The 16,203-nt window shown below is 49.3% G+C and overlaps 1 protein-coding gene across 1 annotated transcript in view; it reads left to right on the top strand.

Annotated features, from left to right (window-relative positions):
* Positions 1–16,203, top strand: part of FGD5 (FYVE, RhoGEF and PH domain containing 5) — a gene marked incomplete at its 5' end in the record, with an annotated part of 78,473 nt that overhangs the window by 54,577 nt on the left and 7,693 nt on the right. The window contains 5 exons of the mRNA XM_080350196.1: positions 1,288–1,346; positions 4,870–4,941; positions 5,641–5,709; positions 11,396–11,479; positions 12,493–12,572. Coding sequence (XP_080206322.1) covers positions 1,288–1,346; positions 4,870–4,941; positions 5,641–5,709; positions 11,396–11,479; positions 12,493–12,572 — 364 coding nt within the window. The remainder of the gene's footprint in view (positions 1–1,287; positions 1,347–4,869; positions 4,942–5,640; positions 5,710–11,395; positions 11,480–12,492; positions 12,573–16,203) is intronic.

The raw sequence follows: 16,203 nt of genomic DNA, 5'->3' as shown, positions 1-16,203 counted from the left end.
ATTTAGGGCAAAATCCCTATCCTTTTTTTCATTTAAAAATATGGGCTTCTTATTGTTTTGTCACAATGAGCAACAGAAGAAGAAACTACCATCTATACAAATATGGTGCAGATATGGTAGTTCTGCCCTAGCCGCCAGGGAGGCTGCAGCCCTCTGTGGCTCCATCCGTGTTTGGGCTGGTCACTGTAAGGCCAACTGGGACGGCTCCCCCCGCTTCTTTCTGTCCCGCTATCTGCGGTCTGGCTGCTGTGCCCTGTGAACTCCTGGGAAACCCAGGAGGTTCGAATCATGGATCTCTGTTCTGGGTTCCTTAAGCCCGAGTAAACTTGAAAGACATTGCATAAAAATCAGCTCTGCACAACCAAGAACAAGCCCAGATGTTCAGCTGCCAACACCAGTCTTTCCAGCACACCAGATGGATGAAGCAGAAGTCTCTTACTCGCACTAACCTCAAAGTAAGGTTTAACCTTGGACTCAGCGGGAAGAGCTTCCAGGCTGGAATAAGCAGGAATAACATTGTATTGATGAAATCAGTTCACCTCTGTGTTACACTGAGAGTAATCATAGCAATAAGGCCTGTGACTGACTGCTCTACCCCAGAGCAGGACCTTGTGCAAGATTCAGGGCAAGGCAGGCGCCCAAGCCCTGTGGCCACGATTGCCTGTCCCGTTTCTGGCCAGCAATGGCCAGTGTGCCCCCAGGCTGGCCAGGAACAGGCAGGATGCCCCGTCCCACCGCGGACCCGAGCCACACCGTGCCGCTGACCACGGCACCAAACGTACCCCACTGGAGAACCCAGGTGGTAATTAATGTCACCACTTCATCCACACTCCTGTCCGAACAGGATGACCCATCCTCTCCTTCGGCAGTACGCAGAAACAGGTCACCTCAGGTTGCCATGGCTAAAGCTGGCTTACATTAAACTCCCCCTACCACAAGCCCTAATTGTATAAAATCTGCAACTAGAAAACATGAGAAAAGGACTTTGTGGCGTGCTGGGTGCTTAAGAGCGGCCCCGTGAACTCTGGTGGTCAGCACGAGCGCGACGCAGTTTGACACAAGGGAACGGCGGAGGGAAGGGGAGCTGCCGGCTCTGCGCTCTGCGCTGCGTTCTCAGTTTGCTGGGCAGCTGCATTCTGAAAGCGCCCAAGTCAAAGGAGCTGCTGCTGGGAATGCTGTTTGCTTTCTTTTTTTCATTTTAAAGATGCCCTTGCAAACAGAAGGGATGTGGGTTATTTTCCTACTCTTCTATGTGATTCATGGTGTTTGTTTTGCTTCATCCCTCAGCTGCCTTATTCATCGTTTCTGAAATCACGGACCGAGCCAACGACAGCATGCTCCAAGCGGTGAGTCCCACTGCTCCCTGACTGACCGCGTCTCTCCTGCTCATCCGCTGAATATCTGTGCTAAATTCTGGAGCCTCCTCCAGGGTGAGACTCCAGGCTTTACACAGAACTGGGTTACAGGATCCCAGATATGGAGTAGGTCTGTGCCTCCTGTAACTGAGATCTCAAAGTTTGCACAGTAACCTCGGAGCCGTAGGGATACTTGTGTTAGAGGTTGAGAACTGCAGGAGCTCAGTTCCTAACAGATCAAGGCCACACATCTTCTGGCACCGGTGCTTCCTTAGATTTCACTCAGATGAACACTTTTGTGAAGTCAGAAGCATACATAAGTGGCCCAAGTCAAATTTACTGTGTTGCATTATCATGCTATGATTGTATCTCCACTAAGCCACGCTTTAATCTGAAGAACGCCACTATATCGTCTGACTTTTACAGATGTCACAGGCTGTATAATCACTGCTATTAATAATGTCTCTTTTGGAACAATTTCATCACAAATTCCACATGGATTTTGACACTTTGTTTTTTATCACATCATCAGAGCACATCTGCTCTTTTCCAAAACCGTGGCCTGGAAGAGATGAAAGAAAGTTTCCTTCATTCCCATCTGTTTGAAGCTGTGGGGTTTGTGGAGGCACAGGTTCATGAGAATCAAAGTACAGTGTTCTGCTAAATCAGATGTTGTCCTCCTGAATTAATATCCCATCCACAAAAGCCACAACCAGCAGTTCTTTTCTTTCAGTTTTTAAAAAATGCAAAGAATTTAAGAAGTTACTCTAATTACAGAACAAACAGAACAACGCCACTCTAGATAGGGTGTTAGTAACTTGTCACGTACCTGGCTGAAGTTCAAAGCAGTGATTTAGACTGGGCATGTACCTGGAAGGGAGAAGATTGCTGCTGCCACTTATCGACTCATCAAACTACACTCCAAAAATCCGACAGGAGCACTGAATTATGATCTACATTTTCTGTGGAATACCAGTGATTCATTATTAGCTTTTTTGTTTTACGATACTAACACTCCAGCAGTTTTTCCCCAGGAACTATTAAGCCAGAATTTTCAGATACATTATGATATCAGCTATCTCCGCAGCATTGTCATCAAATAGGAAATTATTATTTGCAGTTTACAGATGTGCAAACAGAGGCATAAGGCATACCATCACCATCTGTAACTCTTGAACCCAGCAGGGTTTGTACTGCGCTCTGAAGTTCTGCAATCCGTTAGAGGCCCTGAGGTGCTATAAATCACTGATGCTATTAACAGTATCAACATCAGCAGCAGGTGAATTGCCTGGGGTGAATGTGCCGTTCCTCCTGCACAGACATCGTGACGACACGGTGGAAGCTGCAGGTCTGCGATAAAACGGCCAGAGGGATTCAGCCGCCCACATCTGCAGCACCAGAGGGTGGAGCTTTGTCTTAATTTTTTAATCGCAGCTTGAGAAGGATATTTGAAAAGAGAATGAGGATAGTTGAAAGGGCAATGATGATAGTTTTAAGCATAATTAAGAAAACTATCCCAACAGGGAATTCTAGGGGAACTGTAGGGAAGCTAGACCCCCTCGGCTGCCCACGTTCCCAGATGAATGCCTGTGCTTCACACGCGATGGCTGTTTGGCTTCCTCCAGGAAATGAGTCCGAGCCGTGTCTGTGCATTTCCTGGCGAACACGTGTCCGCATTGCAAACGTCAGCACTTGAGCAGGCGCGGGACGAGCCCGGGGATGCGGCTGCAGCGGCGCCTCCGGCCCCGCAGAACCCCGCGGCGGCGCCGGCACTGGCCACAGCGCGTCCCGCAGGACGAAGAACGGGCTTCCAGCGTGGAAGCTGTCCATCCGACAGGCTTTGATGGGGCTAACATACCCTTTTAGTGACGGGAGAGGCTTTTGCAAACGCCAGCTCTCCCATGGTCCTTGGTATTTCTAGTGCTATTTTTTTATACATTCTGTTTCCATTTTGCTGGTCTATAGTATTTCAGAAGTGGCCTGAAAAATTCTATTTGTTACATCCTGAATAGCAAAAGAGATACCTGATGGCTGAAATTCTTGAAATGTGTCGCCTGCCGGTTACGCAGCGCGGTCACCATGCAGCCCGTGCCGGCCGCGGCTTGCCGGTGTTTCCGTATGTTTGATATGCGGTTACTGATCACGAGCTAAACTTACTATCACGCTAAACAAGTGTTATATTTCACTAGGGCAGTAACATATGGAGGCATTTCAGGCTTATCTCAAAAAGCAAGCTGAGATAGGTACATTAATTGTTTTAGCTGAAATACAGGGTAAATTAGCCTTGACAGACCATCATGTCGACATGGATATGCTCCTTCTGGTTTCTGTGATAGCCTTCTTAATTAGCAGATTCCATAGACAGCACTGATTTGTATCAGGCAGATACACTGTACAATCTAATTGAGCTTAACTAACCCCAGGGGTATCTTAATGCCCGTCAATGGAGCACAGAAAAACAGACCATTATCCCTCATAGCACACAACTGTAGTCAAAGGCTGCCAGGTCATGAATCTATATCAAATATGGTCCTCAGCCTCTAGTTTATCTGGGTGTGTAACTGAGGATTTAAGATGCAATGGCTAATTTAGACAAGAGACTCCTAATTTTCAGACACATTCCAGCGATGACTCATTGCTGCTGTGCAGCCGTTCTGCTGTTCTGACCCGATAAAACCGCAGCTGACTCCTGTATACAAGCCTTTGTTTTAGCAGCCTCACCTGCAAAATGGAAGGAGATTTGAAAAGACTCTAGTAATACTGCCAAGGTACAGACATCCCTTCTTCCTCCTTTGTATATCCATCCAAAACCATCTACTTTTATGAGAGCACAGGCTTGGCTAGATTGATCTTATTTACCATCCTCGTAGTTCAGGAGTTCACGCCACGTGCCAGCACCCAGTGACCGTCTGCGCTTTAAGGCCAGGCGGGCAGTTAATAGTATCAGTTTGATAATAAACTTCCTGATTTTTGCAAAGCATCAAAAGAAAGATGCGGCTTCATTACCTGCTTACTAGCTAACCTTCTAAATGCCTATTGCAAAGCCTTTAATCCATTATCACAGAATGTAAGCCTCCAGATAATCCTAACAACAGCCCTAGATTATCAAAGCATGCTTTGGATTACCCATGTCATGCCAGTAACGCACAGACCTTTGGAGCAGATACTGCACTTCGTCTCTGCTTCCAGTTTATTAGCTCCCAGAGCAAGAAAGTCAGCAAAGAGGCCAATGTATAAATACCATATGGAGTTAGCAGGCCATTCTGAAGGTGAACTGAGGTATCAGAAGCAGCAGGTGTGTAGAAGTCCAAAGCAGATATGAATACAGGTGATGAAGTTTTACAAAACCCGTAGGGCTGGAAGAAGACTTTCTGGGTGTAAAATCCCTGGGCTTAGGTCTCTCTGAAACCTCGTTCTGTAATTCCACTTCTGGAGAAAACAAATGGTGAGGAAGGGGGGGAAGGTTTGCTGCTCCGTCACCACGAGCGCTCCTCACGGCGGTTTGTCTCCCCAGGAGAACCTGCAGAAGCTGGTGCACATCGAGCACAGCGTGCGAGGGCAGAGCGGGCTCCTGCAGCCGGGACGGGTGAGTGTGCGCAGCCCCTGCTCCCCCGCGTGCACGGACCACTCCCCACAGCTACAGCTGCTGTTTGTGTGAAGAGCCATCACTGGCACTGTTCTAGAGAGGAAAACTGCACCCAATTCTGTTCTCCATCTGAAAAGCATAGATGACTGTTAATCCACTGATGCGGGTCAGTTATTCTAGACCTTTTCAAATGTTACTGCAATCAAGTTCTAGTATGCTGGTTTAGCTGCTTAGGTACATAGTGCTATCTACATACCCAGTAACAACACGGACACACAAATACCGTGTTTGCAAACACATACAGATCACGTGTGCAGGCACAGTTATGTGGTGCTGAAACCCGAGGCTTTAGCTTTTCTTTTTTTGGTCTGCCTGTTTTAGAGGAGTTTTAAAGACCAGAGTTATTTTCTGGGGCCCGTTCCATGTCGGCTTTGCAATCTGTGACGGAGCAGGCGCAGTGGGCTGCGGACAGCGGGTTCGCCCCTCGGTTCTGTCCAGCGCAGGAGCAGCAGGGCCGGCCCAGGCAGACAGCAAGCCAGAGCGCAGCGGCGAGGCTGAAGCAAGAGTTGAGGCGTCTCTCTCTTCCTGTGCTGACGAAAGCCATTATAGTAGCTCTTTCCTCAGGAGGAATATTCTATTTTCTCACTGAAATTCAGAATGAGAAGTCTCAGGATTACAACCTGCTGTTTTTTCCTTCAGATTTTTGTTAAAGAGGGAACACTGATGAAAATCTCTGGCAAAAACAGGCACCCTCGGCATTTGTTCTTGGTAAGATCTCTTTTATATTTTCACTCTCTCTTGCATCTTCTCCTGCCCTTATGCAGCCCCGACTCCTGGCAGAAAGTTCTGTGCTGCGAGGCAGGGAACAGCCGGCAGCGATGCGGTGAGCCAGGCCGTGCTGCCGGCAGCGCCGGAGCCCTTGTCACCCGTGTGCCCGCGGCCCGGCACGCACAACACGGGCTGCGCTGCCCCGCTTGTGCCACAGCTGCAACTCACAGCCCTGACTAGGCCATAATCCTGCAAGGAGTCAGGTTTGCAAGGTGATCAGGAGGACGGGAGCTCCCAAATACTCTCAGCAATCAGGCTTCACAGTTGAAAGTCCAACCCTAAGGCTCTAGGAGAACTGATCAGAAGTAACAGAGAACACCCTACCGCTATAGTTTATGAAAGCTTGCTTTGGGTGCACTCAGGAGAGATTTGCATGCTTTTTGCCAAAATCATGACTTAGTTGCAGCCAAGGGAAACCGGCCATGCCAGAATCCCCAGGAGCTGGTCCTGGCAGCAGCGATCTCAGGCGCAGTGCTCTGAAGCCTAGTGACGGCCGCTCCATAACAGACGATTCTTGCTGCCTTACCGATCTCTTCTGGTACACTCACCTTTGCTAGTATTACAAAACATTGTGGAGCTGTGGCTAAAGCTGGGACCAAATCCCAAGAAGCTGTTAGTGTTTCATCTTCCAGTGTGTTCATACCTGCCACCATGACTCACCACTATGGCCAGTACTGAAGTGTCACAAAACTAGCTATTGTAACTGACGCAGAGAATTTAAAAGGCGGATCAGAAATCAGGTTGGTAGTAAGCATTGGCAGGAAAGTAATTTAAACTGAGATACGTTTCAAGCAGTCCACAACAGTTGTATCAGATGGAAGGTCACAGGGGACTGAAAGTATTACTGGAATAAAGAAAGCACAGAAATGAGGTTTTGTCACTGTCTAATTTAGGAACTATTTTTGATTCCTGAGGAGAGTTCAGCTGCTCAAACCCGGATGTTCACTGCAAAGGGAGACATGTCTCTTGGCAGCTGCAGACATTACAGTAGCCAATGTCCTGTTGTCAATAGATGCTCTCAGTATTCTGAAACAGCACTTTTTCTTCCTTACAGTCAGAAAGGCAAACTGTGACCCAATGTGCTGTCATGCAAAGTGTGTGGTGGAGCTAAAAAGACATAGTGGTCACTTTCAAGAACCATAGAATTGGCTTCTTTCTGCTCCAACACACTGAAGCCGCAACCACGTCAGGCCCCTGTGCTACGTCTCCTGCTGAGGCGGGACGGGGGTGATTGCATCTCGGAAATAGTTTTACACCTATTGGCAAGTATCTGCCGTTGGATTCTGTGATATTTTTACTCAGTCTACTCTACCCTGAGAGCCCCTGAGGTTGTAAAGCAACACCATGTGTAGTGCAATTGCAGGGAGTAATTCCCACATTAGCACCGGAACGGGTTTGCATTATCTGCTTGTCATTGCTAGTGCTCTGGGTTCTCTGTTGTGCCACCACCACTCGTGCATTGCTTAACGGACTATTTAGCCTGTGGATACATTAAGACAACTACTGCACAGCTATTCCAATGTATTTTCATCTTGGCACATAACATCTTTACCCCATCGGTCTTAGGGCCCTACCAACCATCACGGCCAATGCGTTTTTGTCACCCGAGGCCTGCACAGACGTGCCTCCCCTGCCAGGACGCGGCGCCCAGCCCGCACGCTGCCCGTGCCGCGGGACACCGCGTGGGGAAGAGCCCAGCCCAGCCCCACAGAACCCCAAGACCGGAATGATCTCCTAAACCCCACATTTATTTTAAGCCCTTATCTTGTAAGGACCGTGTCATAATCCTTTGAAGACACTGGCAAAACTCAGGTAGGGTAAGAATTTGTCTTAATGTATTGAACTAAAAAACTTTCAGAACTGGTGGTTTTTTTGATACTTGGCATGTCAGCTGCCACCTATAAAGATCACCAGAAGCTAGCACATATAGATGTAGTTCGGTTTAGCTTTCAGTGAAATAAGTATATTTACCTTAGCTACATGAACAGCATTTTCTGAAGCTCTTAACGGTGAACTTGCTCTGACTGAAGCTTAGTCAAGCCCAGGACGCCGCGAATTGCAGTGGAGTGTGCACTGAGGGGTGACCCTGTGAGTGTAACCCCCGCACTAGGACACCTGACCTGCACACCGCGGTCCTGAGCCCGTCACACGGAAGCTGTAGTGAGGACACACAGGTGCCTGCCGGGCCCGGCCCGTGCCGGCGCGTTCAGGGTGCGCTGTGGCGGCGTGCGTGCGTGCGCTCGCGACGCGTGCCACGCGGAGCGCGTGTCTGCGCACAGCCCGGCCGGCGCGGGCGTGCGGGACACACACCGAGGGGCTGTCGATGTGCATGTTTCTGCGGGGGTGCCCTGTATCACAGGTTCCTGGAGCTGGCTGTTCTCTGCAGCCGATGGTATTGTTGACTCTGGTGTTTCCTGGCAGGATGTTTGGTGAGTTTTCTGTGCGCCTGTTTCCTGAGGCCGGGCTCTGTTTACAAGGATGTTGGGGCCTCTGCAGCACAGCAGGGGCTGCTGACACGGGCCGGTCCCCTCAGTGCCCCCAACCGCAGGACTCTGCATCTCAGACACTGTCTCTTATCTCACCCTTCCAAGAATTTCTCTACAAAGGCTGCTTGTTTTGTAAGCGGGGTGCAGGAAGCTGCTATCAAATGCAAGACTGTTAAATGCTCGAGCCGGCAGGGCTGGAGCACAGGAGGTTTTGGAGTCAGAGCTTGGAAAATGCAGCCCCACACTCATTGAGGTTGCTCCACGGACACAGAGGGGATGCTTAACGCAGACTTGAATAGAACACGACAGGGTTCATAGCGAACTACCCCTTAAAACATTCAGAAAGAAAAAACACCCACACGCGGTAGGCACTTCGAGACACAGGGGGCATTATGTGTGGATGCCAGCAGTTCAGCAGGGCATAGATAAACTTGTGTGGATCAATACGTTTGAACACTGTAGGTTAGAAAACTTGCACTGACCTCTAATGTTACAGGGTTCTCATCGCAGCAGAGGAGACTGTAAAAAGAAAGGGGAAAAAAGAAAATAGTAACAGAAAAAAAAATTAAAGGGGGTCATCCTTAACCAACAGTAATAAAAGAATGAGCTGCTTTTAAAATAAATGTATAACTTTAAAAACAAATAAAGGAAACGCCGGAATCCTGAAGCTCTCTGCTGGGAGCTGCGCTCCTCGAGCGCAGTGCCCGCAGCCAGCTCCCGGCGCGGTTTGGAACCAGCCCCAGCGGAGGAAGGGCCCTTTTCTCCTGTGATCCTCTGAGCGCTCAGGATACAGCAGAATCACCAGGCAAATACGAGACCTCACTAGCATTCTCTCATTTCACAGAGGATTCTCTTCCTGTTAGCCAGGAGGTCTGCCTGCCCTTTTACCATCTTCACACCTGGCTGATGGGCTCCTAGTTGCTACTAGTAATATCAAGTGAAAAGAGCTTTAATCTGCTTTTCACTGGCACGGTTACAAGTGCTCAGGCTGTGAGGAATTCTCTGGTTATACTGGAATCATCGCGTGGTCAGTCCTGCGCAGGCGTCACCATGCTGGCTGGATTAATGCTAGCACGGACAGTCAGTTATGGAGCGATAAGTAAATCACAGAAAGAACTCCGTGACAAGCCACGTGTCACCTTGTTCTAAGGCAATTCTAATGTGTTGTTGCAAAAGGAGTAAATACTCCACTTTAGAGCACAAAGGACGTGAGGCTCCTGTGCTGACTCTCAGTACGCTTCCACATCCGCAGCTGGGCAGTGTGATCTTAGAACAGTTCCGCGCTCCACGCGAGCTCAGACGGCCCAGGACACGGCGTACGCAGTACAGCGGCCAGTGCCGCAGGGCATCGAGCCTGTCTGCTAAAATGTTAGAGTGAAATGTTTCAGCGTTTTCTACAAAAATATTGGCTGATCTCAGTAAACTCAATTCAGTTTTTAAAAGTAGCAAAATATGAAGTACAAGCTTTGGGGAAAGTCACTCTTCAGTGTATTTTGCCTTACATTAATGGGAATCTGTATTTTAAAGACAGGCAGCTCACACACGTAAGCCTGATTTGCTGTGATTCAAACAGCTACTGAATAAACTGGTGTTGACAAGTGAACTCATGACCCTAATAAAGGCAACAACAGTTTTGCTGTTAAGTCCAAGGTGATAAGGATTTAATCCCCTGAGTACTAATTCCATGTAATTGTCTGTAACCATTGTTCCCGCTCTGTAAGAAAGCTCAACTATGACCTTTCAGGAAAACACCCATAAGGCTGCACTTTCTGTTTTGGTGGGTTTTTGGGGTTTTGTTTTTTGGGGTTTTGTTTGTTTATTTGTTTTTCAGGCAAGCAAATTAGTGACAATTTTACACCAGCAGTTTTAGGTGATCAGGCATTATTATCAAGACCTCAACAATTCCAGTCATACAGGGTACATTTATTGCCAAATCATGCTCTAGTTTCTTCCTTCCTTCTCTGTGTCTGTCTTTATTACAGTTTTCCTTCCAAAATATAATATTATTACCATTCAATCGGCTATATTTAAACGTCTTTGTCACAGAGGAATCCAAGTGAAGCTAGTTTCTGCCTGCTTTTTAATTTCCTGAGAATGCCTGCACTATGGCGCCTTGTCTCTGGCACCACGCAGCATCGCCTGTGCCTCGCTTTTACGTTGCTTGCACATCTTTGTTCGTAGTATCCAGTACAGTCACCAAGGGGCTGAGTCCACGCACACGGGTGCTGACGAGCAACCAGAGAACACGACCTGCTCGTTCGGGTGACACAGGGCATGCACAACATGAGTTACTGCTGTTCCTCCTGTTACAGCAGCGCAGGAAAGAGAGGCCAGCAAAGACAGGGTCCAGTGCTGCTGTTTCATTTATGTTTGTTGGCACGAAGGTAAAAGGGTGCAAAAATGTCAATGATTAAGTCAGGCAAGAAGCAGAGAAGATCTGATCCCGTTTCATACAAAACTGTTTGAAAAACATGCTTTCTGCAAGGAGCTGTCAGAAATATTTGGGGTGTTCCGGTACAGGTTTCTTCCTCATAAAACAAAAAAAGTTTTCTCCTTCCCGGCCATGGGGTCTGAGCCCAAGGACAGTCCCTGGAGCCTTCCCGGCCGGGGGGTCCCTGCCCAAGGACAGTCCCTGGAGCCTTCCCGGCCGGGGGGTCCCTGCCCAAGGACAGTCCCTGGAGCCTTCCCGGCCATGGGGTCCCTGCCCAAGGACAGTCCCTGGAGCCTTCCCAGCCATGGGGTCTGAGCCCAAGGACAGTTCCTGGAGCCTTCCCGGCCGGGGGGTCCCTGCCCAGCCCCGGGCAGCTGCAGTGCCCTGGGCAGCCGGTCGGTCACCGCAGAGCCTGAGCACGGCGCTGCCCTCTGCACTCTGCTTCACCCAAGCTGAATAAGCAGAGCTAATTATCTGCCTGCTCGGCCGTTAGCAACAGTCCACACTGGGCACAAGCAGAGTCCTGGCCGCACACTCGTCAGTGCAGTGGACACGCAGCTCTGGATCTGACCTGTGTGGCCTGGCCTGTCCTCAGTAACAGCCCCAACAGTTCATCAAGTTACTGCTGGTTCTGTGGTGCCCCCAGGAGTACCAGGCAGGCCTGCAAGCCATATTGCAAATTATTGATTGTGTCTTTCTCTTCATACAGATGAATGATGTTCTACTGTACACATATCCCCAGAAGGATGGCAAATACCGACTGAAAAACACCTTGGCTGTGGCAGGCATGAAGGTAACGCCCCATTTGCATTACATGCTGGAATTGAAGTTGTATAGTGGGCTGTTAGTGCTCTGCTGGTTTATGTCTCGTATCCAGCTGAGCGCAAGGGAAGGAGGAGATGAACCTGTTATCAGGGGATTCCCTTGCCTTTTACAGGAGGTAGAAGGAAAAATAATATAAAGCAAACATAAAGATTATCTATAAGGCTATGACTTAGTACAACAGCCTTATTTATGCTGCATATATAATACAAGCCAAAATAATATTTACCATCTGAACACAAACCTAGAGACAGAAAAGATTTACTATCCCGTTTTGTTTATTCCTCTCTTCATGCCTCCAGCCAACACGTGGTTGTTCCCCACCACGTATTCACTAGGGCCTAGTCTGCCTGGTTTTAACTCCTGCCACTCAAAATTTACATCAGCTTTCATTTGCCTGGTTTCCATGTGCCCTTTAAGTGTTTTCATCACGAGCATTAATGAGTTCAAAAAGTGATCAGCCAGCTTCACGGGGAAAAGGTGTACTGGGAGCTGTTACATGCAGTGATACAGTCTCTTCTTCAGCGAAGAACTGCAGATTACAGAAACTGGACACAAATGTCCTATTCTTACACTCTTTCCTGAAGCATCCATTGGTACTTGTGCAACAGGAGATATTGGGTTGGAGGGGTCTTTGCTTCCTACCTAGCAATCCATTATTTCCATTCATTCCAAGGAGAGCCAAAAGTTTTGCCCAAAATGCTCTGACACTTGTCAGACTAAGCATCTCCTGAGCTTGTCATATTAAAGCTGAGCCCTGATTGATACTTGCCTTACAGTTGGATTAAATTAATCTTTCCTTTAGCAACAGCACCATGCTGAGTAGCGAGCACTCCTCCTTACACCAGCAGCTCAAACCCAGAGCACGGCGCCTGCCCGGCTCTCTGGAGCAGGGGGCTGGGACGTCACGGCTCCACGCGCACTGAGACCGGGGCGGCTGTAGGCAGTTTGACTCATGTTCACACGCGTGCTGTTTGTTTCTAGGTCAGCTGCCCAGTGACAGAAAAAGCCCAGAATGTCCTGAAGATTGAATATGACGAATATTGCCTGACCCTGTCAGCAAGGTACTGTCCCCAAACCGCCACGGCAGAGGGCGTTACATTCTAGAGTTGCATCTCTGCGTTAGTCTAAACAATACCCAACACTTAACTGGTGTCTCATTCTTTTTTTAACCCCATTTCAGTCTATGCTATTGTGACAGACAGTGACTGAGTGCTTGATTACACAATGAAGATATTAATTATAAATGTGAAGCTCGTAAACTGTCACTAATTCAACTCATATACCCAGTAAAGATTAGAAGTCAGCTTTTGATAACATCTTAAAGAGAAAGGAAAGAGAAATCTGTTACGAAGAAGCCTGAGTCCTTCCTGTTATCTTTCACACTTCTTCCCTGTGACACTACGATTATGTTATATCGCCCCTTGTAGAAGTTCACTTGTTACCTTATACCACTAGGGCTGCGAAACTGCCGCAGAAAATAGTAATTAGGTAATACCATGCAATAGATATAAAAGCATTCGATAGTGCATAGATGACAAAGCAAAAATTAAACCTCACTGGCAGCCTCATGGGTCTTTCTAATAAAAGGAGTTTCACTACAGAGTTTGTACGGTGCTAGTATTGACTGCAGCTGGGAGCCAGGATCTCTGTCCGGGGGCCACAAGCCAACAGCAGGAGATGGTAGGTCAGTTTCTGATCAGAAGATAGCAGTGTATTGCATTTTTTAATGCTTCTAGCTCAAAATTATCCTGCAAAATTACCTAGAGCTACAGCAGAAAGGTGGTTGGCTTGATTTTCAAGTGTAGTTTACTAAAAAGACAGCACACTAGCAGTGGTATTAACATAAGGTCTTCAATGCTCTTAGGTACTGATTTTCCCACCATCGGCCTCCAGCTCCAGCATGGCTGGAAACACAGCAGACTCCTCTAAACCGCAGAGTGCAACAGAGAGACAAGAGGGCGCTTTCTTGATCAGAATCAGAACTGGGAGCTCCCATCCTTCCCAGGGCGCTTGCCATCTGTGGGCAGTACTCAGATACCCGTCCAAGCCTTTTTGTCTACTTTCTTTTATAACCCGCAAATTAGAAAATATCTGAGAGTTTCTTAGAACTGCTCATTCATCGCAACCCCCAAACACACGCACAGTACTTGTGAATTGCCTGCTGCCCGTTACCGAGGCAGGGCGCACAGTCCTGTGTTGGAGAAGGGAATGGCTGCTGCATGTCCCCTTTGTTGGGGCAGCGGGAGCTGCCCTAGTGAGAAGCTCAGGATGTTCTGCTTGCGTTGTTGTGCTGTTTCTCTGCCTTTCGTACTGATACCAAGTCTGTGCTTAGTTAGCCTAAACAAAGCTTGAGGCCAGTATGAGCTGTGTTTCTTTGGCAGTAGATAGAACCAGGGCCTGAGATCAAGGTTGCTCTTCTGATAACAGTCGGACGGAGACTCACTCTTACCGGAGCGCTGGGGCAGAGCCCTTTCCCCTGATGTACTGCTCATCCTGGGACCAACCTGCCACAAGCCTCCCCAGACTGCGCAGGCCGGCAGAGCTGACGGGACACTAGCGGGACAGCACGTCCTCCCAGCCCAGCACACGGCAGCCTGCGCCTGCCGCGCTCACCCGCAGGAGCACCGGGAACGCGCCTCAGAGCGGTGCTGGCTGATCACAGCGAGGTGCGGCAAGTCTGCGCTGAAAGCTCCCTGAAAGGCTGATTGACAGTGACAGCACTGCAACAAACCCCCATCCCAGTCCAGTGCCTGTGTTCCATGGATGTCTCCTTCTGTCCAGGAGACTGCAGTGACAATTTGACCCTCTCTTTCTGTTTGCTTAAGGAAGAATAGATGAATCAACATGGATAATTACTAGTTCATCACAAAAGGCGCAGCTCAAAAATCATACAAGGACCAAAAGTGGCAATAGTGAATCAAGGTCTGAGCTCTGGACATCAGAGGTTCAGCAAAAATTCCTCTGAGCCTTCACGCAACCAGTGAAATAGCTAATTAAGAATAGGCTGACATAATTTATCTCACTTATCAGCAGATAGGTATTATTCCACATTTAGACACTAATAACCTGTGATTACTGCCTAGAGATGTTTAATGGAGTGGAGAAGAGGTTAAAGGGGCCAGTTAGATATCAGGCTTTTAATAGCAGACTGTCCCTCTCATCTGTCTTTCCCAAAGTGGTTTTAATTTACATCACTATACGGGCCATGATTTCCTTTGTTTTTTAAAATTGTATCTTAATTCTCAAGTGAAGAGAGTTTCCAAGAATTAGCAAGAGAAAGGTTGAAACCAGGACTTCTTTTAGTGCTTTGCAGGCTGCAGATGTGATTGGTCTGGAAGACAGAGACATCTTCAGATTTCTTAGAAAGTGCAGCCTTACAGGACTTCTGGTGGTGACAAGGGCTGCCTAGTAGTGAGACTGTTGCCAGGGACGATCTGTAGCGCAGCCCCTGGGCTGGCAAAGATCAGCCTGGACGCAATAGATACGCTGGCTCCCAGCTGCTGCTCCAGGTTTGCTGAACTTCGCAGGGGCTGGTGTTTTTCAGGCAGTAGGTTATGCTCACAGTGCAGAGGGATGCTAAGGCAGAGATCACTGACAAAATCTGGCATTTCCTCTCTTTTTGTGCTTTTTTTTTATAAGACCACAAAAGACAGATTGTTGTCAGATGTCTTGTTTGGTGGCCTTCACGAGGACAGCGTGAGGAAGTCACAGCTGAACAGCAGCTGGCAATGATGCCACTGCTATTTTGTACAACAAAGTCTCGTGGGCAGCTTTACTGTGGGCGGCTGGTGTGACTTGGGGGGGAGACCGCCCTGAGCCACGTCCCCTCCGTGACCGCTGCTGGGACAGCCGGTACCGGGCAGCACCCATGGAGGGGAAGTGCAGCCTGACATCCCAGCAGGAGAAGCAGCGGACAGGCAGGACAGCTGATGGCTGTCCCAGGGCAGGCACAGCCCTGCGCTCCCTGAGCAGCTGTCCCAGGGCAGGCACAGCCCTGTGCTCCCCGAGCAGCTGTCCCAGGGCAGACACAGCCCTGTGCTCCCTGAGCAGCTGTCCCAGGGCAGGCACAGCCCTGTGCTCCCTGAGCAGCTGTCCCAGGGCAGGCACAGCCCTGTGCTCCCCGAGCAGCTGTCCCAGGGCAGACACAGCCCTGTGCTCCCTGAGCAGCTGTCCCAGGGCAGGCACAGCCCTGTGCTCCCTGAGCAGCTGTCCCAGGGCAGGCACAGCCCTGTGCTCCCCGGGGAGCTGTCCCAGGGCAGACACAGCCCTGTGCTCCCTGAGCAGCTGTCCCAGGGCAGACACAGCCCTGTGCTCCCCGAGCAGCTGTCCCAGGGCAGGCACAGCCCTGTGCTCCCTGAGCAGCTGTCCCAGGGCAGACACAGCCCTGTGCTCCCTGAGCAGCTGTCCCAGGGCAGACACAGCCCTGTGCTCCCTGAGCAGCTGTCCCAGGGCAGACACAGCCCTGTGCTCCCCGAGCAGCTGTCCCAGGGCAGGTACAGCTCTGTGCTCCCCGAGCAGCTGGACCCACTGCTTTGCCTTGTGCTAAGGGGGCATCTAGGGGCCGGTCCGGAGAACTGCTGCCTTCCACGCATGACAGCAACTGCAGGGAATGTAGCAATTTCTGTCCCAAACTGTTGTCCTGGCCTCTTGCCAGGTGACTGGAGACAGTCTGTGATGGAGCTAGTGGAACAT

This window comes from Nesoenas mayeri (genome assembly GCF_963082525.1).
Source record: "Nesoenas mayeri genome assembly, chromosome: 10".
Classification (NCBI taxonomy): Eukaryota; Metazoa; Chordata; class Aves; order Columbiformes; family Columbidae; genus Nesoenas; species Nesoenas mayeri.
Note: the sequence above shows the minus strand (reverse complement) of the source record. Positions and strands in the feature narration are given on the sequence as shown.